Source organism: Pleurodeles waltl, chromosome 2_2 (genome assembly GCF_031143425.1).
Source record: "Pleurodeles waltl isolate 20211129_DDA chromosome 2_2, aPleWal1.hap1.20221129, whole genome shotgun sequence".
Taxonomy (NCBI): Eukaryota; Metazoa; Chordata; class Amphibia; order Caudata; family Salamandridae; genus Pleurodeles; species Pleurodeles waltl.
Window position 1 is genome coordinate 993152113 of NC_090439.1, and position 22917 is coordinate 993175029.

General features: G+C 43.7%; 1 protein-coding gene across 2 annotated transcripts in view; it reads right to left on the reverse strand.

Moving 5' to 3' along the window:
- Positions 1 to 975: 975 nt before the first annotated feature.
- The window catches only part of TMEM65 (transmembrane protein 65), a 188875-nt gene continuing 166933 nt past the window's right edge, over positions 976 to 22917 (reverse strand). For both annotated transcript variants that reach the window (XM_069220716.1, XM_069220717.1), the window contains 2 exons: positions 5419 to 5524; positions 976 to 4260 (listed from right to left, as the gene is read on the reverse strand). In XM_069220716.1, the coding sequence (XP_069076817.1) occupies positions 4162 to 4260; positions 5419 to 5524 (205 nt within the window). In that variant the 3' untranslated portion in view covers positions 976 to 4161. The remainder of the gene's footprint in view (positions 4261 to 5418; positions 5525 to 22917) is intronic.

Below are 22917 nucleotides of genomic sequence, written 5' to 3' on the forward strand. Positions count from 1 at the left end.
CCTATATATCCCCGCAACCAGAGGAGTCCAGCAGACGTAACGGTATATTGCTTTCGAAAATCTGACATTGCAGGAAAAAGTTACAGAGTAAAACGTAGAGAAAAAGTGATGTTTTTTTCACCTCAATTTCAATATTTTTCTTTTTCAGTTGTTATTGTCTGTAGGAAAACCTTGTAGGATCTACACAAATGACCCCTTGCTGAATTCAGAATGTTGTCTACTTTTCAGAAATGTTTAGATTTCTGGGATCCAGCATTGGTTTCACGCCCATTTCTGTCACTGATTGGAAGGAGGCTGAACGCACAAAAAATTGTAAAAATGGGGTATGTCCCAGTAAAATGCCAAATTTGTGTTGAAAAATTGGGTTCTCTGATTCAAGTCTGCCTGTTCCTGAAAGCTAGGAAGCTGGTGACTTTAGCACCGCAAACCCTTTGTTGATGCCATTGTTCGGGAAAAACCACAGCCTTCTTCTGCAGCCACTTTTTCCCATTTTCTTTTTAAAAACGCCATTTTCACTGTATTTTGGCTAATTTCTTGGCCTCCTTCACGGGAACCCACAAAGTCTGGGTACGTCTAGAATCCCTAGGATGTTGGAAAAAAAGGACGCAAATTTGGCATGGCTAGCTTATGTGGACAAAAAGTTATGAGGGCCTAAGCGCGAACTGCCCCAAATAGCCAAAAAAAAAGCTCGGCACAGGAGGGGGAAAAGGCCTGGCAGCGAAGAGGTTAATGTTTAAAGCCATAACTATTATTAGCCAGAACATGAAGAGATGACCTCACCTACCCAGATCTGCACGAATATCCTAAAATTGTTTTTATTGGCCTAAGAAAATGCTGGTTCTGAATAGTATACAATGATTTCCTTGCTGTGTGAAAACAATTTCAGAAATCAAGAACTACGTATGTAATGAAAAGGAGTAATTAATCTGTAGAACTTTATAAAATCATCAACACACATGAAAACAAAGCTCAGAATAAGTGTACACTATCAGAATATAAACAGTTTAATGTTCACCAAATCTGCAATATAGCAACCTATTTTCAGATACAAAGTTAATTTCAAATAATTGGCCAATGGAAGAACAAAAAGAATCATAATAACTTTGCATAAAAAGTATCCTAATGCTGCATTCAAATACACAATTAAAATATACCATACTGTGGCTGTCTAAGGTCTTTAAGTACATTTTCCCATTTAGAACATTGGTCAGTTACAACATTTTTAGACACATTAACAAAATTCCTGTAATTTCCATGCATTACTAATGGATGCTAAATATCAGGGAAGAAAGAATACTTATATCACACCTCACATCTGGTTTGTTTCTATGCTCTGTCAGTATTCTCACAAGAAATTCAAATGGAAAGATTCAGTATTTATTAAATTCTCAATTGTTCATTAAGACACGCACCAGGGCAGTATAAATAAAGGAACTAAACAGAAGATGAAACTGGTGCGATATATCAGTTTAAGCAAGAGAGCTAAAACATCAAACTTCAATATTCTATAGAATGTACAGTGATTGCTTTGATTAGGTACATGGAGGGTAGAGATGTACAGCTTACAAAATGTAAGGTACATAACAAAAATGTCTAACAAACTTTTAATTCCATTAAGCTGTAAATTAAATACCAAGGGCAATGCATGATATTTAAAAGTTTAGTATTACATTTTAATGCTATTAAGTAATAAAAATTAAAGTTGTAATAAAACACCAATAATAATACTGGAGCATATAACAATCTGGTGGACAATGCAATTAGTATGGAACATAAAGTTGAAGTAAACAGACCAGACAAGTAGACAAGCAATATTGCAGGAAGATCATGTTTTTGTTGTACACATTCTGGTACCATGAGTCTTTTGTTGCATTTAGAAAAATATATGTTAACAAATAAGAAATATAAATAAAAAACAAACTGAAAACATCATTTAGTTGCTGCTAGTAAAAGTACTTTTCGTAGGCTGGTCTAATTAATATTGCTAAAAGCCCTGCTCCTTACAAACACCATGTTTATCAGAAAGCATTTCTTTCATAAGGCCAAAATGATCCTAAATGCCATAATTATTTTCATTTTTTATGGGCTTCTGAGGCAAAATAAAAAACTGCTTGACAGAAATTTTATTTGAAAGAACATTACTTGTTTTAACATACAATATTGGTGCTGCCTCCATTGGATGTTTGAGTATCAGATATTACTCTTCTTACATCTCAAACACTGAGAGCCAGAATATATGCACAATGTATTTAAACTTACCATACTAGTTTCAGATGATTTTTGCCACATATCATTTTAGGGACCAAAAGTATCACAAACAAAAGTCTAAAATATCTAAAATATACAGGTGACAAAGCATCGTCACATCCACACTTCTTAGATTTAGTAAACAGCAATGTAATCTGAGCCCCGCATTTTGTGGAGAGGTTTGACGGTGTAGCTCACACCTTCCCATTATAGGACAAGAATAGACTGGCAGAGCCCTTGCACATTGTATTTCCATAAATTATCCATTACAACATTGTTTTTTTTCAAAACAGTAATTTATATTAGGTTATATAACTATAGCACATTATTTGTAAACAATTATTCCAGCCAGCTTAATTGTTGCAAATATATTAAATATTAATTACTGTATAGTCTACAAGATAAACAATAATTCATGACAATGTGCTTATTATTTGGGTCAACAATAAACGTGAATTAGTCTTTGTTTGAAGCATATCATACATTTTTATAGTACAATGGCGATATAAAGTACATGCTGCTAGATCACTTAAACAGTAACAAAAACAAAGTATTTTAAGAGAGAAAAAATATATCTGACAAATATAATGAAAGTAAAAAAAACACAGAATAAAAGGTAAGAGAAATGACTATTTGATTTCTAACTTAAACAAACAAGGTCTAGTTGTGCTTATTTTTAAAGAATTTATTCTAACTACGATCTCAGGCTATCGAAAGAAATGGAAGCAAAGTCGCCAGATTAGATTTTGTTTTAGCTTTTCAGTTTATGAATGGGATAACATGTTATTACAGAGAATTTCAAGAAATGGGGTCACCTAAAAGCTTGATGCATTTGCATAAGGTATGTTCAAACTGCCTAACTATGCCATTATTTCACCTTAGGTGTACCCTTCATTTTGACAATTTTGAAGACTAAAGAACAAGTCTACAAACTGTAGGTAACTTTGAGAATAATAATTCTTGAGGACTTGTGTTTGTCCAGAGACCAACTGTCAACCCTGTAGTCATTCCAAAAAGTAGGGTATCACGTTTTACATCAAAGAGACCCATAAGAGCCTAAAGTATTTCCTTGCACGTACACTTAGAGAGCAATCATAATTCCTGGTTTTTAGCCACTCCTACAGATAGTCAGAAATGCTATTCTGCTACCTGCTGTCAGATTTCCAGAGCAAAAACAAGGTGTGGCATTTGATAAAAAGTTGCTAGTGCTGCCAGCTGCTGCTTATGTGTGGTCCCTCATAAGGAAAGGGGATGGCCAAAACACAAGGAGGGCTGTGGCAGTGGACAAAACATGTGAGAGGTGTGCAGTACAAACCAAGGTATCCACTGCAATTGTATAATTGATAATTAACTTTAGGACTACCAGAAAACACATTATAAAAGGGAAAAGGAGGAGGAACAGAAGAGTCAATAAAGGATTACGACTTAGGAGTATCTTAATTATGCAATGCTGGACCAATTTTCCATTAGGGAGTTCTGGATGTTCATAAAAATGTAAAATAATTGCAGCGTGTACTGAATGGAAATACTTTGTGAATTCTAAATTGACTACCATGTTCACTCGTGTTTCCCCACATGTCAAAGTGGTAGGAAGTGCACAGCATTTGAGGCACATAAATCACAATTAAGAGAACATGTACTATTCACATGAAAACGTCTGGCTTGAACCCTGCAAGAAAACACAAACGTTTGCATTGAAAAATGCATACATGGAATCTGTACAAAGAATGTTGCAAGGATGCAGTAAGTTAGTGCTTTTTTTCTTTTACAAAACTGCATATTTTCTACATGCTGAATGCAGGTTGTTCTCATGTCAATAGAATGTTATTATCCAGTCCTAAGTGTGACAGCATACTGAATATTTGAGGTACATTACTTTACACTATATATAAATATATAGACAGTTCTAGATAGTTATTTTTTCTTTTCCACTTTTCCTTCTTCATCCCCCTTCAAGAAGAACAAAGGAAACATTCCTAAAAGGCATCCTATGGTCACTCCTATTGCCTTACCCTGCACAAGGAAACAGAAAAAAAAAACATCAACAAATATCCAAAGACACTTCAAAGTACCACTGGGTTTTTAAGGAATAATTTGAATAAACATTCAAAAGTATTAAAGCTTATCACATCAAATGAACATACAACTTGTGTTAACAAGTCAAGTATCTAGGTTACTTACGTTTTTCCAACAATTGCCCATTACAAATAGAATTTAGCTTTTTGAAGACGTCCTATGTATAGAGTGTCTTTTCAACTGGAATGCAATTCTCAAAAAAATCAGCAGCACTACTGATAAAATATGAGTATCATAGTTTAACTCTGAGTACACAATTAAGAGCATAAAATGTACACATGTATACTTTCCGCTAGGTGGAAAGTTCTTCCTGTGTAAATCTGGCCTTTGTTTTTCCACAGGACAAATACTTGGGAACGCTTTAGCCTGTACCTCCAAGAAACGTAAATTTGTATGCGTTTCGCGTGTCCTGGAAATACAGTTCTTTCTTGAAAAGAGAAAATCTGCAAGTATATATGACGTGCAAAGATTTCAAATTTGGCAGTGTGCAACTACCACTGCATGCAGGACCTTGCTGAAATGCTCATTAAAGTATACCTACCCCTACATTTCTGACTGCCTAAATTTAACCACATTAACAAAATTTCTGTAGTTGCCAATGATAATTCTGTTAATCAGAACTCCGATTTTGGACTTGCAAATGTATTGATTTATGCACCTAAGATAAGCATTAAAGAGTAAGTATATTTATGAACCAGGCCTTCAATCATCGTGTCTTCAACACCAATATTCTTCTATTACTATTCACTGCCTATTTTGCCAGATGATACTACACAAGTTGAATACATATTGCTAATAGGGAGAAATTTCTGAATGTTTGATTGGTTTATGTTGTGCTACAATGTACTTCTCGTATTCTCTAAATTTACATTCAGTCAGTGAACTTAAACAGAAAGGTAGGCCAGATAACAGAAAATTCAAAATATATGTTATTGGTATATTTTTAAAACAATATATACGCATAGCTTTTAAGGCCGTTCCACTAACTTGCTATCCGTTATGGAAAAGTTGAGGTGAGCAATGGAAAAGTACTGGCTCTTAAAAGGTGGAATAGTTGCATTTTGTATGTGAAGTCAAATAAAGAAATATACTCACAAAGTGTGCACTAAGACGTGTTTGCCACATATCCGCTTGTTTAGGTGTTAAATCAGGTATTGGGAGACCTAATCTTGAAGATAATGCTTCAACATAACCTGCAAGTCTGGGAAAAATAGTATGTTATTAGGTACAATGGTAAACAAACTCTACGGGAGTTGGATATAATTGTTAATAAGCTGCAACATGTAAAGGAGATAGCGACAGAGCAGTTCATAGGAAACATAAATACAAATCTTAACTATTTTAAATTATGCATGAATGCTCACTTCATTTACTATTAGAGGGTATTGGCATTTTAATCCTTTCACCACTGGGGTGGTTTTGCATCTCTGTGCCAGGGGTTTTATATTAAAAAAGTAAATACACTCTATTAATAGGCATCCTAGCAAGCTACATTACCCAGCACTCTATCAGATGGCCCAGTGAGGAGAGAGTGTGTGTGTGAGTGTGTGTGTGTGAGTGTGAGTGTGTGTGTGTGTGTGTGTGTGTTCGTTCCTCAACAAGAAAGTAGGAGCTGATTGGAGGCTAAGAAAAATGCAGAGTCCCGACACTGTGTCTGCACCGAAGCAGCAAGTAAGGCACTGTGTGGAAGAAAACAATTCTAACAGCAAGGGGCTCCATGCTGGGGATGTGTGCCCTTGTTATTAGCTAACTGTCTGATTATCTGAACAAAAAGAGGATGCTTTATAATACTCATTCGGACTTTAGACCCAGGCATTACACCAAGTCAGCGCTACTGGAGGTGCCCGAGACAATTAAGGTCACTCTGGATAATGGAAAAAGTGCTGTCCTGATCTTGTTTGATCTGTTGGTGGCATTTGACATTGCCTTCCACCCCATTCTTTTCCAAAGAGTAGCACTGTTGGGCATTTGAGGACACATGTTAAGGTGGCTGCAATCCTTTCTTTCCCACAGAAAGCAAGCCGTGGCACTCTCCACATTTTGTTCCACCCAGTTATTACTCAGGTGCAGCGCCCCACTAGGATCCTTCCTGAACCCCCTACTGTATAATGTTTACACGGCACCACTAACCACTTTGATAAGAGTCGGTTAGGATCACCGTAGTATCTTATGCTGATGATAGCCAATAGAATCTATCTGTAGATAACAACTCCTTTGAATCAGAACAAATTTTCAAGACGTGTCTTAGTAGTCTGAATGGATGAATGCCAGGAACAAAAACAAAAAACTGACTTCCTAAAAGAGGTATTCAATCTCTCAAACTGTTTTGATTTTGTTTGAGTTACCTCCTCCAGATGACCTGATCATCGAACGAATTTACATCCACTAGAATCCTGGTCACCCTAATGACCATCAAAAGCCCCCAATAGGAGGATATCAGAAACCTAACAGTTGTACAACCTTTTACATTGGCTTTCCATGGACTCATGGCATTACATGGACTCACCCTTTCTTAGCAATGTATCAACAAGAAGGGTTTTCAATATTAGAGGTCTGTAAAGTCCTTAATGTAGGGTCATAATTCTTCTACGGATTCCTAATATGCACTACGAGAGGCAAAATATTATATTCAGCTATCTCACATGTATTGATCAATGAATTATCAAAGAAAACACCTAGTGGTTTCTCTAATTAGCATAATGATGCATCAAACCTACAACATCTGGAGAATTACAAGGGTAAAACTAGCATCATCTCATTCTGATCTGTAAGAAGAATGGGCCAGCTCTTCTGCATTTGTTCCCGGATCACTTCAGTTAGGCTGGCAATAGCCATTAGAGCTCTGCTGAAGGTGATCAAGTTCCAAGGTAGCAAAATATTAGGAAATATATATGTCCAATATTACCAGTTTGATATTTTCTTCATTACTCCTTACTGCCGTCATTCAAAAGAGAGCTTAGAAAGATAACTTTACTTATATAATTTATTCTGTAAATCATATAAAATTGGCAGGCAGCAACAAAGAGGAAATATTAAACAATACAGATGGCAATAAACAAGATAATTTTAATGATCTGAGGCGCAACTCATTTGAAAAACAAAATTGTGGATCTAGAGCTGTGGCATTTAAAATGAAAGTACTAAACTTCTGTAGCTGCATTGTAGTTGCTTCATAGGACATTAGATTGCAAGAAATAGATCTGACAATGCTATAGCACAAAATATACTAGTAGTACTAGGTTGTTTATCACCTTATTACTTATTACTTATTGTATTGTATAAGGGGTATTGATGATACGGGCATCCGACGTCCAAGGAATATTAACATGAGTGCTACCTAAAGAAACAGGAATGTGTGCTTACAGTGCATGCACCGAGGTACTTAGGGAAGGCATGTTTAAGAGTAGCTTATACATTGGTTAGGTTTTAGTATGTTTGCTCAGATGATAATGGAAACAAGAAGGTGTCAGTCAGAGGGCGGTGGTAGCTGGATGGATGGATGGAACTGTTTTTATGAAGCACGACAGAGAAGGGGGAAATTCAGACTTTCAGGGGTAGTTTGCCCTAACGTTTTGATACCTTGGTGAAAATGGTCAGTCTCCATAGCCGTTCCTTTTGGACTTTCTGAATCTTGAACCTCAGTACGGATGATCTGCTGCTGGTACAGAGCTGACTAAGATGCAAAGTTTGCAGATATTCCGTTTTTTTTATGTGGTGGCTATTTAGATAATTGCCACACAGGCTGAAAGGAGCCGTTGCAGCTACATTTCCTCTGGTTTGAGATCACAAAAGAAGCAAAGTGACAGATGTCTAGAAGTGGGGGCAAAAGTGCCTTACCACTGTATATTTGCAAAGAAGCATGGCTTGGGAGTCACAGTGTGGAAACTGCTGTTGGGTAGGTGAGACGACGCCTAATCAAGATCAGTGAAAAATGGATTAAAAAAGTTAGTAAAGGTCTGGGCACTTGTGCATGCTTTGTTGGAGGAGATGTGGTAGAGGTGGCAGGGCTGTAAAAGGTTTTTGTGGGTCATGTCAAGTAAGATAATTGTTTGTGCTTAAATATGCAACTGTTGAGTATTATTAACTGAGCTAATATCTGATTATTATTTAGACAAACTGCGAACCTTAACATTTGAATGATGCATACTCTGACTTAAAGGTAAAGGAGTGAGTGTGTGAGACAGTGCAGGTGACTGGAAATGTGACATTACGGAAAAGTCAAATTAGTCAAAATTGTGTTCATTCATGATGGAGGGGAACCATTTTAGCAAAAGTTGGTTATGTTCATTCAGGATGGAAGATCTGCCAGCAAAGCCTAATGGTCAACAGGCGAGAAGACATTGAGTATTACGAAGAATCCTTCGGTCCGCGATTTCCTGGAAACAGAGAATGTTACATTACTATATCAAAGGCAGAAACAGGATTCGCCGGATTGAAGCAGGTGACTATTGTATTCTACACCAACAAGAATTTTCACCCGGAAAGTAAAAAAATGGATGGAGCAGTAGTTTGAGAGCTCTTCGGTTATTTGCTGAGTTTAGTTAATGAGGGACAAGATGCATTCATTTTCGGGGGGGAAATGGAAAGACACCTGTTTAGACTAAACCATTGAAAATGTTGATAAAGGTGTGAAAAACTGATTTTAATGATTGTGGAGAGACCAGATTCCCCTTTTATTGTTCTCCCGTTCACAGGGGGCATGGCCGGCAGGTAATGCTGGACCAAGAGTCCGTTACATATGGTTGAATTTACATATGTAATGGGAAAGATTAAATAAAATAATAGAATGGAATGTGGACTAGAGTAGTTACCTGCAGCTGAGATTAATTCAAGTGTTCCATTGAACCAGCTTTTGTGTAAAGTATGCATGTCCCTTAGGCAGGAAGTGTGAGAATCAAGCTTGCCAACGGAACCATGCTACATTAAACTGATGTGGCCCACTTGACCGTAGTCTCCCTGATGTTGCTAGTTAGAGATGTAGTTGAGCAACTGAGGCTTGATTGTCCCTTTTGGGGTGGACCAAGATTGGCTTGCATGTGATTGGCCTCCCACTAGAATGGCACAAGTGACCGAAAAAAATAGAATGGAGTAACTATCAGTGGCTGATATAAATTCAAGCATTCCAACCCATGTTAAATGAGATGAGAAGGATCTCACGTGGTGGTGGTGACCTTTCAAATGCAAAGGATGCCTGTATTGGATACTGCAGGGTTGACTGGAATGACGAGGGTTGTGCGTGGAGGATTGTCTAGTTTGTCACTGTGTGTTTAAGCATTTATTCTGTACACAAGTTTGTTTTAAAGGAAGTATTGAATTATGTCAGTGATTTCTTTTGTGCTGAAAGCTATGGGCAAGGGACGATGCAGTATTTGACAGGACTTACTAACCATCTCAGACAATCACCATCGCTGCCTCAGTTCAGGAAGAACCTCAAGACCTGGCTCTTCAACTGATCTCTGAGGACACATCCTTCAGCACCTTGAGACCGTATGGGTGAGTAGTGCGCTCTAAAAATACATGACTGATTGATTGAACCACTATAATCACAACTAAATACAAAGGCCTTGAAAAATGTGACCACTGTGTTGAAAAATCAACTGGCACATCAACTTGCAACCCGGAGCCAAAATACCCTATATCTGTCAGCAAGAAGATGAACACCCACATAAATATCTGGACAAGTACCATGCCAACGGGTTTAATATGCATTCAAAATCCCCATTATTATCTTTGATATTATTTGCTCCGAAAAAAGAAAGCAAGTTGAGAACTTGTAGAGGCTACAAGGAAATCACTGAAATTACTATAAAAAACTGTTATTCTCTTCCTTTAAATACAGTGATCTTGGAGCAGGTCTTTTACTTTATTTACAAGGAGTATACTATTTGATCGGAGTCAAGGAAAGGGGTGCATGAAGAACAGTTTTTCATATCACATTTTGCCTCTCTGAATACCAAGAGATAGATGCCCTTTGGTCTACGCAATCCTCATGCATCCTTTCAGCACTCTGGGAACCAGGTATGTCAACATTTTAATATTTACACCTTCAGAAGATGAACAAATAATTAACTTTTTTTTTTTTAAACACATTTTACTGAGCAGGATAAATGAGAAGGCAAACAAAGCACATCTCATGAAAAAGTTCAACTGTTGCCAATTGGACATAGAAACACCATTGAAAAACATGATCACACATTACAGGGATTTCAATAAGACTACCTTCCCAATAAATAATAAACAACAGCAGCAGTAAATAACATTAAATTGTACAAGTGCAAAAAGTGCTGAACAAAGTGTAATTCATAATTCAAGTATCAGCAACGAGCATTGAGAACAATGTGAAAGAAATATTGCAAAAATGGTCTATAAACCAACAGGAGAAATTGCAAACTTAATAAAATAGTATGATGGCAAGGCAATGGTACTAGGCCTGATTTAACAAACAATCCTCATTGGCCAGTACTATACTGATGAAGTGTTAATGCTAGAAAGTGACTAACAGTGATTTCCATATTCAGATGTGCAAATAAATGCGAAGAAAAATGCAATTCATAATTCATGTCAACAACGAGTATCACAGAAAAATTATCAATACAAAAATTGGTTGATGAACCAGCTAGAGAAATTGAAAACCTAGTAAAAGATTGCAATGGCCAGGGTGGAGCCGGGCAACATGGCGTAGAGGATGGGAGGCTCTGAGCTCCCGGCTGGGCGCTCTGTAAATCCCTATATAATCCTATCCAATCCTGCCTCTTATTAAGCGAAACATAAAACATTATTAGCGGAGCAACATAAGCAATAGCAAAGCATGGAGACAGTGGTGACAGGAGATCGTACTGAAACGGAGATGTGGGGGCTGCATCAGAGGCACGCCTCCAGGGGCCCATGGCGCGCCCCATTCGACAGAGGCCAGGGTGCTTCAGGTGAGGCTGGGGCGTCCTGCTGGCTATTGCTGCACCTGATCCCCACTCCCAGGATGACCACTCGAGGAACCGAAAGAGGGACGGGTCCGTGCAGAACTCCCCACCTAGGAACCCAGCCGGGCATCACACTGCTGCACGGCGCTGCAGCCCAGGGGCCTGGACGCATAGTCCTTGTGGAGAGTGAGGCCCGCCTTCACTAGGGCGGATTGAGACGAGGAGCCCGGCTGGGGGCATCAGACAGAGGCCCTCATGCAGCGGACGTCAGTAGAGAACCCCACAACTGGGACCGCAACAAGGGCCAGCTGCAGAGGGAGGGATGGGATGAGTACGGCTGATCGTCGGCGCTGCGCATCTTCCCCCAGACACAGTGGCAAGTTGGAGGAGATAGGGCGAGGTGGTGTGCCGGCAACAGATTGTGATGGCATGATCCCCGCCCGGCGGTGTCTCTGGCGAAGAGAAGGTGAGGAGAGACTGTTGCATCGCCCCCACCCCTCCAACTTTAAATGTGAGGCTTGGCATGAAGGGGGTGAAACACTGGGGGTGCTACTGTAGCTGGACCAGAGGACTGGTGTGGAGCCTTATCATGCCTGAACCACAACACCCGGACCTGGGATAGAGGGTGCCGGGGCATCCTAGGATGCCCATCTGGAACCTAGAACATGCACTGCACATATGTGGAGGACCTCCCATCGGGTGATCCATCACTGGAATTATCCATTGATGTCACACAGTCTCCCACCACACCCTGATACACAGACTTCACGAAGCCGGCATCAGATACAAGACCCTCGACTGGATCCACTCCCTTCCTCTCTGGCAGAACCCAGCGAGTGAGGCTCGCCCCCTTTATCTCGGACCCCACACCTACCACCTGTGGAGTCCCCCAGGGATCCTTCCTCAGCACTACTCTGATCAACATCTACATGACACCCAACTCATCTTTCCCTAGCCAACAAACCCAACACAGCCAGTCACAACTTCAGCAAGGGCATGGGAGCAGTAGCCAGCTGGATGAAAAACAGCTGCCTCCAACTCAACGCAAACAAGAAAGAAGTTCTCATCATGGGCCCACAATCCGACACATGGAACGACTCATGGTAGCCACCCACCCTTGGAAACCCGCCTACCCCCATGAACCAAGCCCAAAACCTCGGAATCATTCTGGATGCCAAACTCAACATGGACCACCAAGCTCAGTCACATCCACCTGCTTCCACGCCTCCTACACAAGACCTTCAAAAGGATCCCCCTGGAATACAGAAAGACCGTCACACACGCCCTTATCACCAGCAGACTGGACTATTGCAGCACGCTCTACGCCGGGATCAACAAGAAGCTCACCCGCAGACTACAGAACATCGACGCCAGACTGGTCCTCGACCTGCCCTGACACTGGCACATCTCTCAGCACCTGCGAACACTTCACTGGCTTCCAACAGAAAAAAGAATCACCTTCAAGATCCTCATCCACACCCACAAAGCCCTCCATGACACCGGACCATCCTACCTGAACAGTCGACTAAACTTCCACGTACACCACAGGACCCTCCAATCAGCCCCGCTATCCCTCGCCAAAGTACTCCACATCAGGAAATCAAGAACAGGGGGACGCTCTTCCTCCCACATTGCAGCCACGGCCTGGAACACCCTCCCGCTTCACCTTAGACAAACTACCTCCCTCCTCAGCTTCATGAAGAAGCTGAAGACATGTTTTTTTGGAAAACCACATCACTGATGATAGCTACGCATCCCCTACCCTCCCCCAGCGCCTTGAGACCTTTAGGACTTTTAGGTGCATGAGTGACCAACAGAATGCAAGAAGCGAACAGACCGAGCAGGCGTAGGACCTGGAAGACTGGAACAACTGCTCCATTTTGAAACATTGGAATCAGCGCCTGGATGTCCTGAATCCGCTGAGGCAGAGGATAGGCCCGATTCAATGTTGTATCCAGTACTGCCCCTATTAACAGGAGGCACTGAGAGGGCTCCAGGTGAGACTTGGGCACGTTTACCGAAAAGCCCAGACTGAACAACAACGGAGTTGTCATTTGTAAGTGGTGCAGCACGAGCTCTGAAGACTTGGCTTTGATCAACCAATCATCCAGGTAAGGGAATACCGTTATTCCCTTCCTTCAGAGACTTGCTGCAACCACCGCCATCACCTTTGTGAAGACTCGAGGTGCTGAAGTAAGACCAAACGGAAGGACCGCAAACTGGTAGTGTTGCGACCCCACCCCAAAACAGAGACACTTCCTGTGCGACTTGAGTATAGGGATATGAAAGTAAGCATTCTGCAAGTCGACAGACACCATCCAATCCTCTCTGTTCAACGCCAGAAGTACCTGTGCTAGAGTCAGCATCTTGAATTTCTCCTGTTCGAGGAACCAATTCAAAATCATCAGGTCCAGGATTGGTCTCAATCGACCATCCTTCTTGGGAATCAGGAAATATCTGGAATAACAACCCTGACCCCTTTCCTGCTCTGGAACCAACTCCACTGCATGGATGGGAGGGGGAAACTCCTGAAAAGGAAGAGCATACCCTTTCCTCACAATGTTCAGAACCCAGGACTCTGATGTGATTAACTCCCACTCATGGAGAAAAAGGCGTAATCTTCCCCCTACAGGAGAAGTATGGCTGAAAATGGGCAGAAAACTAGGGCTGCTTCCCTTGTTGTTGTCCTCCAGAGGAAAAGGATGACACATGGTGCTGCTGGGTGGCCCTCTTGTCCGAATCCTCCCCGCCCTCTAAAGGATCTATAAGGGAGGCTGGCAGGCTGTTGGACTGTGGACTCCCAAGATAAACGGCTCCACGCCCAAACCCCATGAACCTCTGAAAGGACCTGAAAGGGGAAGTAGTGGAAGCATACAGACCTTACGACTTTGCTGTGGCCCTACTGTCCTTAAAGAGCTCTAAGGCAGTGTCAGCTTTAGCACCAAAAAGTTTTCCCCATCAAAAGGCAAGTCCAAACGAGCAGTCTGGACATCTGAGGAAAAGCCAGAGGACCTCAACCATGCATGCCTCCTGGTTGCAATAGAGGTACCCATCACCTTGACCACCGAATCTGTAGAATCCAGACCAGCCTGGATTATCTGCTTTGCTGCGGCCTGAGCATCCGACAGGAGATCTCCAAATTGTCCTTGCACCTACTGTGGCAGTTCCGGAACCATAGCCCTAGCTGAATCCATCAGGGCATGCACGTAGCTACCCATTGCACAGGTAGCGTTTGCTGCTTTGAGGGCCATACTACAAAAAGAAAAAGTCTTCTTCGTCGACTGCTCCATCCTGTTGGACTCCCTGTCCGATGGAATCCAGGGGAAGGAGCCTGGTGTAGACTGTGTGGAACAAGAGGCTTGAACAACTAGACTCTCCGGGGTAGGATGTTTCAACAAGAATCCCGGATCTCCAGGAGGCACCCTATACCTTCTTGCCACAGATCTGTTGACAGCTGGGGACAACACAGGCTTCCTCCATACCTCTAAGATAGGCTCCGTAAGATCATCAATAAACAGAAGCAATGGATCCGCCGAAGTCGAAGAAGGATGAAGGACCTCAGTTAGGATATTTGTTTTGACCTCTGCAGCAGGCAGCAGAAGATCCCAAAAATGTGCTGCCTTCCTGACCACAGTATGGAAGGAGGCCGCCTCCTCCGTAAACTCCCCTGGTGAAGAAAGGTCTCATTCCGGGGAAGTGTCTAGCCCACTGGCTGAGTCAAGTCCTTGATATTTCCCCACAAGGGCTCCACAATCTCTCCTTCTTCCAGCAACTGCCTTTGGTACTCCTGTTCCTCCAAAAGTCTTAAAGCCTTTCTACGTGGACTCAGCCTTGCCTCTAACCTTGGCATTGACATAGAATTAGCCGACGTCGATGACACCGGCTTCAGAACTGAAAGGCGCTGACCAGGAGAAGAAGGCTGACTACGGTCTAATCCGGAGCCAGAGCGGATCCCATCGACGCCGTGGTCACCTGAGGCTCCGTCATCGGCGTCGACTGAAAGGGTGATGACATGGGCAACGCAGGTCTAAAAGGCAACGTCATCGGAACTGTAGGTCTTTGAGGCGATGTCAGTGGCGCCAAACCGGCACCCTCAGCCGGATAGAAGGGCATAAACGGCGCCACCTTGTAAGGAGCCGGGAGCTCAACGTAAATGCTAAAGGACCCGTGGGACCAGCCGGTGCACCAGCAGGGGCCATAGCATTAAGCATAGAAAATATGACATTTAAAAATGCCGCCGGATCTGCTCCCGCAGCTGGGAAGGCAGGATACCACTGGTCTCCATGCTGCACTTGTGCCTGTTGAGCATTCGAATCCTGTGCCACAGGTGAAAAGCGAGGACTCTCTGGAGGCGGGACAACCTCAAAGACCGATGGCGCCGGAGAAGCCTGAGGGCTTTGAGGTTGTGGAGTCACAGTCAGACTAACCTCCCACGTCACACGGCGCAATCTAGATGGAGACCTGGACCTTGAACAGCTCCGAGCCAAACGACGAGAGAGTCATGATGACATCGCCTCTTGTGCTTCTTTGATGAAGTGTGAGAAGACGACCTGTGATGGCTCTTATGTCTTTTTTCACCTTAGCCAAAAAGAGTTTGGCTTCTCTCTCCTTCAGAGCCTTTGGATTCATGCTCTGGCAGGATTCACACTCCTCGATGTCATGCTCAGAGCTCAAAACACCAAAGACAATCATCATGAGGGTCACTGACCGACATGCGACCCCTGCACTTTTGACATAGCTTAAATCCCGACTTTCTAGGAGGAGACATTGTAACCAGAAACAAAATTGTAACCAGAAACAAGATGGAACACCTTCAACAGTAGCGAGAGCTAGGAAAAAACTGTTAGCGTCAAAGGCACAGAAAAAAAAGGGAACGGACGTCAGCACGCCAGCAAGGACCTCTTATTGGCACGGTGACATCAGACTGAGTCGCGTGGAGCTGTGCAATTGTGACATCCTCGTCGACGTGGAGAGCTGGGAAGAAGATTATCCATCGGATGATGGCGCATGGGAGAATTCATAAGGTGAGGAATCCACAGGTAGTTGTATACATCAAAACCACGACTTTACCCCCTGAAATATCCACATGGCACTTCAAGGATGGTGCAATTCAAAGAAAAATAAGTGGGGACAGAGCAATACTTCCATGAAAACTTAGGATCAGTGGCTAGCACCCTCTGGGAAGCCTTCATTGTGGTACTACGAGGCCACACACAAGCACTTATCAGAGGAGTGAACAAAGAGAAATGCCTTACGCAAGAGAGACTGGAGGGGGAGATCACGGCCTTTTAGACAACAATGATAACAGAGAGGGGGTTTACCCAAGACCAGTGTAATTTCCTCAGACTCAAATAAGAACTGAAATACCTGGCAGACAATGTGGCTAGAAACCATGCGATATCCATACAAAGACACCTATAAGATGTGGGGGATAAGGTCAGCAAATTGATAGTGTGGTTGGACAGGAGAGAGAGAGGGTGCAACTGGGTGGCTGAATTCCAAAATGAGGGGTGGGGGGATAACATGCACATCGGGACAATCAATAGCAGAGCTCTTTGCCACTTATTAAATAAATATTTACTCCTCTCAGACAGTCCACACTATGAAGAACTGTGCAGAACTCCTAGGGGACCTTCCCCTTCCAAGTTCTCTCAGGAGATGATAGAGCAACACTGGACCAAGACTTGACGGTAGAGGAGGTACACTGGGCCATCTGGGGACTACAATCAGGTAAGGTGGCGGGCCCCAATGGCCTGCTTGTAGAACTGCATAAATGTGTGGACAATATAGTGGTGTCACACATGCTGGCCATGTTCCAGGAGACCAGAGAGGAAGGTATCCTTCCTCCAGACCAGAGGGTGGTTACCATTGTGGTGATACACAAAAAGGGTAAGCCACAAACAGCTTGTCGCTGATATCGACCTACATCACTACTTAACTTAGAAGCTAAGGTACTGGCAAAAATCCTGAGCAATAAGCTGCAGTCAGTAATAACCAGTGTGGTCGTCTCAGACCAGTCGGGTTTCATGCCAAAAAGAAGCACTAAACTTAATCTCAAGTGATTATATTGGGCTCTACACACAATGTCAGCCCCAGACACGGATGAAGGCATGCTACTCTCGCTGAATGCGAGAATGGTCTTTGATAGTATTGAATGGCCATTCCTTTTTGTAGTCTTAACTAGGTTGGGCTTTGGCCCCCAGTTCTGCAGATGGGTCCAATTGCTGTATCGTCACCCAAGAGCAAGGATCAGATTCAAAGGGGCAGTCTCTCACTCCTTCACCCTTTACAGAGGTATGAGACAGGAACCCTTTGTCCCCATTATTGTTTGCCTTAGTACTAGAGCCATTAGCCACATGGGTACAAGACCCCATCATTTGGGGATTCGAGAAGGGGAGAGCTGGGAAGTGCAGATCTCCCTAAATGCAGACAATTTTCTCTTGTATGTCGCAAAGCCCCGTCTCTCCATAATAGAATACTACACATTTTACATACATTTGGGAATTATGTGGGGTACAAATAAACTGGGACAATTCCTGGGCTTTCCAGCTAACAGGGGTAGAACTATCTTTGCCGTCCCGCTGTGTGGTTCCACTAGCCACAGACAGGTTTACGTACCTGGGCATATTCATCACAAGGAACCCAGAAAAGTTCTTCCAGAAGAACCTCCTCCCAAAACAGAAACGCCACTATGACAATGTATTACACTAGCGGAGGCTCCTGATCTCTTTAATGGGCCGAACTGTCCTAATTAAAATGACGACCTTTCCCTGCCTTTTATATGTTCTCCAAAATACCCCATGTAAGGTTTCAACAGAATTCTTTAACAAGTTTAATAGCGAACTAGGCTGCCTCCTCTGGGATGGCTGCAGCGCACTCATTTCCCATAGTAAGGTACAGAGAGGAGTTTTCGAAGGGGGCCCTGCGGTTCTGGATATGCGGGCATACTATTGGGCAGCTCAACTGGTCTCTGTAAATGACTGGGTATATACAGGTATCATAAAACTGGCTTACAAATAGACAGAGCGGCTATGGCAGACCATTGATACTCTTCAATCCTTTATACTAAGACATGGGAGACCAGTCTCCCAAATCACACTCAAGCTACAGTACAAGCATGGAGAGAGGCCACAAAATTTCTGGGGTTGGAGGGCAGACTGATGAACACAACCCCACTCTGACTTAGCGACCAATTAAGTGAGCTAAGTAGACTGGCGGGCTTTAACAAATGCGGACTCATTGGTATAGACCAACTGGGGGACATATGGAGGAGCGGAGCGTTACTGCCCTTTGAGGAACTGAAGAAAGAATTCTAAATGGAGGACTCATATAGATAAATTGTATCTCCAGTTAGGACATGCACTCAGACCACACAAATTAGGTGACTCACTTGCAGAATCGCCCACCTTAGAGAACAGACTGTTACTAGAACCTCTCCCAGAAAAGTTGGTATCCATGACCTATAAAATAAATTACTGAATAATTCAACAGATCCCTGGTGCTCTCTCCAGAAGGTTTGGGAAGGGGGACATAGGTTTCATGGAAGGTGATGACAGGCAGGGAGCCCTGCAGAGTCTTCAGAGGTGGCAATACGAGCCAGGTTCCGACTGATACAACTCAGACTTTGACAGATCATATTATTCCAAATCCTTCCTACATCACATGGGCCGTAGTGACTCAAATCTTTGTAATAGAGGCTGTGGCCTAGTGGGGTCCTTCTTCCACACTCTCTGGAGCTGCCCAATAATCCAACACTTCTGGTCACAAGTGGTACGTGTGATGACCCAAGTAACAGGCCTCACTGTGCCGCTAGGTGCCAGATGGTTCATCCTACATATAATGTGGGAGGAAATTTGACCCCAGCACCAACAAATATGGTTGAGGCTGGCTGATGTGGCCAAAAAAGACATAGCTAAAGCATGGGGAGCGAGCAGCCCCCTGAAGATCCAGGACTGGAAACAATATAGACTGGTGCCAGCAGACACAACAAGTGATCTATCCGGGAAGGTGTTGCCCCTAATTTTTTTTTATAAAATGTGGTCCTAATGGAGTAACTACAGAGACTTATGAACCTTTGCCCGAATGGGGGCAAGGGAAGAGATTGAGACTGAGTAATGGCCATTGGCAAACTATGTCTGATATATGAACAATGTTGTGACGAGACAAGTACTGCTGATATTCTCCTTTATTTATGTGAGACATTAATATTTTTAAACTCTTCTCCTTTAGATACAAAATGCTCTCCTCACCTTGGTAATTACAAATTTTCTGTACTGAGCATTTGTTTAATTCTAATAAAAAGAGTTAAAAAAATAAAATAATACAGTGCTCTTAGCCTACTTTGATTCCCGTAACACCTGTGGGCAGGCAAGACGGGAGAGTGAAATGAAGCATCCTGCAAGTCCAGTGCTATCATCCAGTCTTCTGCGTCCAGGGCAGATAAAACCTGAGCCAGTGTCAGCATTTTGAACTTCTCCTTTTTGAGGAAGGGACTGAGGGACCAAAGGTCTAGGACAGGGGGACACCTTGTCCTTTTTGGGCACCAGAAAGTAGCAGGAATAACAACCACAACCTACTTCTGGCACAGGGACCCTCTCTTTAGCTCCCTTGGCAGAGAGAGTCATAACCCCCTTGCAGAGAAATGTGAAGTGATCCTCTGCCATCTGATTGTAGGATGGTGGCATGGAAGGAGGGCCAGTTTCGAAGGGGAGGGAATAGCCCCTTCAGAGTATTTGCAAAACTCACCTCATGTGATGAACTGCCAGCGGAGCAGGTGATGGCAGACCACACCTCTGAATGGTCCGTGGTGGACAATCATAAGACTAGGAACATTTGGAAGCAGCTGCAGAGGTGGGAGGGTGGTTGACTGGCCAGACCGCTTGCTCCCTGATCCAAGAGGACGGTGGATCCCGCATCCCCAGCCACGCACAGGCTGGGCAGCATGCACAGCACAGTGGCTGGAGGGGAACGGACACCGCAAGGCCCAAGGACCTGGCCATAGCACAAGAATCCTTGAAGCGATTGAGCACTGAGTGCTTTCTCTCTTAAGAGACTGGTGCCATCAAAGGGCACGTCCATAAGTTTGGCATGGACATCCTCCGAAAAGCCAGATGTCCTCAACCAGATATGGCGCCTAAAGGCCACTGTTTATGAAACCAAAAGCCAAAAGGCATGCAGTGTTCATGGACCGCAAAGCCAGGTCGGCGTTAGAAAACATCTTCCCAAGTGTGTCCAGCCTCCTGGATTCCCTACCAGGGGGGTGCAGTAGGAATGTGTCCTGATAAGTGGAGGCTTGGATAATCTAGCTCTCAGGGGTGGGGTGTTTCGTTAGGAAGCATGGGTCGCCTGGTGTAGGGAGATGGCGGCAGGTGACAGTCCTGTTCACAGGAGCTCCTGTGCTCTGTTCAGACCCAGCAGGACATCGGTAAGGGCTTCATTGAAGGGCAATAGGCATTCAGGGGATGGTGCCCTGGGCTGTACTGCCTCCGACAGGAGTTTAGTCCTGACTGCCACTGAAGGCAGCTCAAGGCCCAGGACCTCGGCCGCTCCTCGTACCACCGTCAAGTAGGACACTTCCTTCTCTGTAGCCAAAGTAGGGGGAGAAGGTGTGCCCGTGTCTGGGGGAAGGTCTGTTTGCCAGTCCAAAGTGTCTTGCAGCTGGTATTCCAAAGGGTCCAGCAACTCCTCCAATTCCTCACTGTATCCCAACCCATAAGAAAAAGGGCAGGATCCGACACATGAAGTCGGCTCCACATAAGGTCGATCAGACTCAGTGTCAGAGTTGACAATGAGGATGAGACTGATGCCACCCCGGGTATGGGCAGCTACAGGAGCATGAGAACCAGCATAGGGAAGGTCGAGGTGGTATGAGTGACACACAACCCTCTTCCTCCTTACCCCCACCAAGAGCAGAGGCTGAAGCCACTAGCGCAGAAACAGAGGGGGCCCCTTCCGATCCTGCAGGGACCAAAAATGAGATGCACGGCCTCAAAACTGAGTTGCACAGGGGTCACTGACTCCTGGAAGCCCAAGGAGGCGCAGAGCCAACCCAGACGCAGTCTACGCAGACGGAGGCCTAGAGTGGCGATGCTTCCATTCCCTTGTATCGTCAGCCAAAGGACAGGGTGAAGCTGAAAAACATTTGGTCTACTTCAACTTCTTGTGCCTCGACTTACCTGATCGTCCCAAGGTCTTGGACGATAAAAGGGGGGGGCTCTGCGACTGATCCCGGGACCTTCCTCTCGACAGAGATTTATACTGAGCCGAGCACCGGGTCACCAGGAGCTTTAGGGACCGCTCTCTCAATGTTTTCAGCTTCATGGCCTGGCACTCTGAGTACAACTTTGGGTCATGGTTGTGCACCAGACACTAAAGGCAGATGAGGTGCAGATCTGTTACTGACTTCGCCCAATGACAGGGTCTGCAGGGCTTAAACAAGTTAACGTAAAGACATCCGCAACGCACCAGGAGTGTAGACACAGAAATCTTCAACAAAAAGTTGAAAAAGGCCAGTCAAAAATGAATGGCTGAGGAGTAGCCCTTTCTTCAGATTGGCACAGGTTGGCATAGAAAGAAAAGAATTGATGTGAGCAGCTGGGGGCCATCTATATTGGACCTGCGACATCCTATCTGGCACAGACAACGACTAATGCAGAGCTGATTGACGCCACCCTAAGGTGCGCAGGGGTACTGCTCAAGAAAAATCTTCCTATTCAGCCTGCGCCATGGGGAAATTCTAAGATAAGGAATTTGCAACTAGATGTCTCTATCAGATCTGTTAAACAGGTTCAGAGATTTATTTGTTTGCAAATATTGCAGTTTAGTCCAAGGTTTTTACAATTAACATACTATTTAGTTAGCTAATCAGCTTGAACATCGTTTCAGTAAGGAGCAAGGTACTCCCATTTAAGGGAGATGCCTTGAACCTGACACTGATGCAGACTGATCAAATCTACTGCTCAGGAGACTGCTCAAGGCATTTGTGTTTGAAAGAATTGGAAGCTGCGTGTCAAGGACTTCCTGCTGAATTTCCACCTAAGTGATGAATGAAGATACAAACTGAAGCTGCCTGCTCTGGTGTTGTCAATCCCCCAAATGTATGAGAATAATCAGAACATGCTCCATTGTAACATCTATTTCTACCAGTCAAATGCCAATTGGAGGAGCTGCAGAAAGGATGGCTACTTGCTTAGTCACATACAGGAGGATCATGGTATAATCCATCTGGATTATCACCACTTTATTCAATTACTGAAATTAAAGCTTGCAAAACTAGGAAGATAGTCTTTAGCTACAACATGTTTTTCTGCAGGGACAATAGGATTTATTTCACAAGGCACCGAATGATAATTCCAGACAGTCAGTTGTCACTCATATTCTTAGGAGTCAGTATGGACCTTAAGTTTGCAATGTAGTAAATGGAGAACCCCACAAAAGGGTGGGATGGGCTTGAACTGGTCCCAGATAAAACTGCAGGGATCTCATGTGGCATTTGGACTGGGGTACCACACCTGTAAATAGCTGTTCAACACAGTTTTGTTGCTGGGGGAAGTTGAGAAGGAATTGTGGCTTTCACCTGGGTGAAGTCCAGAATTGCCCAAATAAAATAAATACTCTAAGATGATTTGGGTAATGATGGCATCAAGAAGGATTTGGGGTAGTTCACTGCTAACTAAGG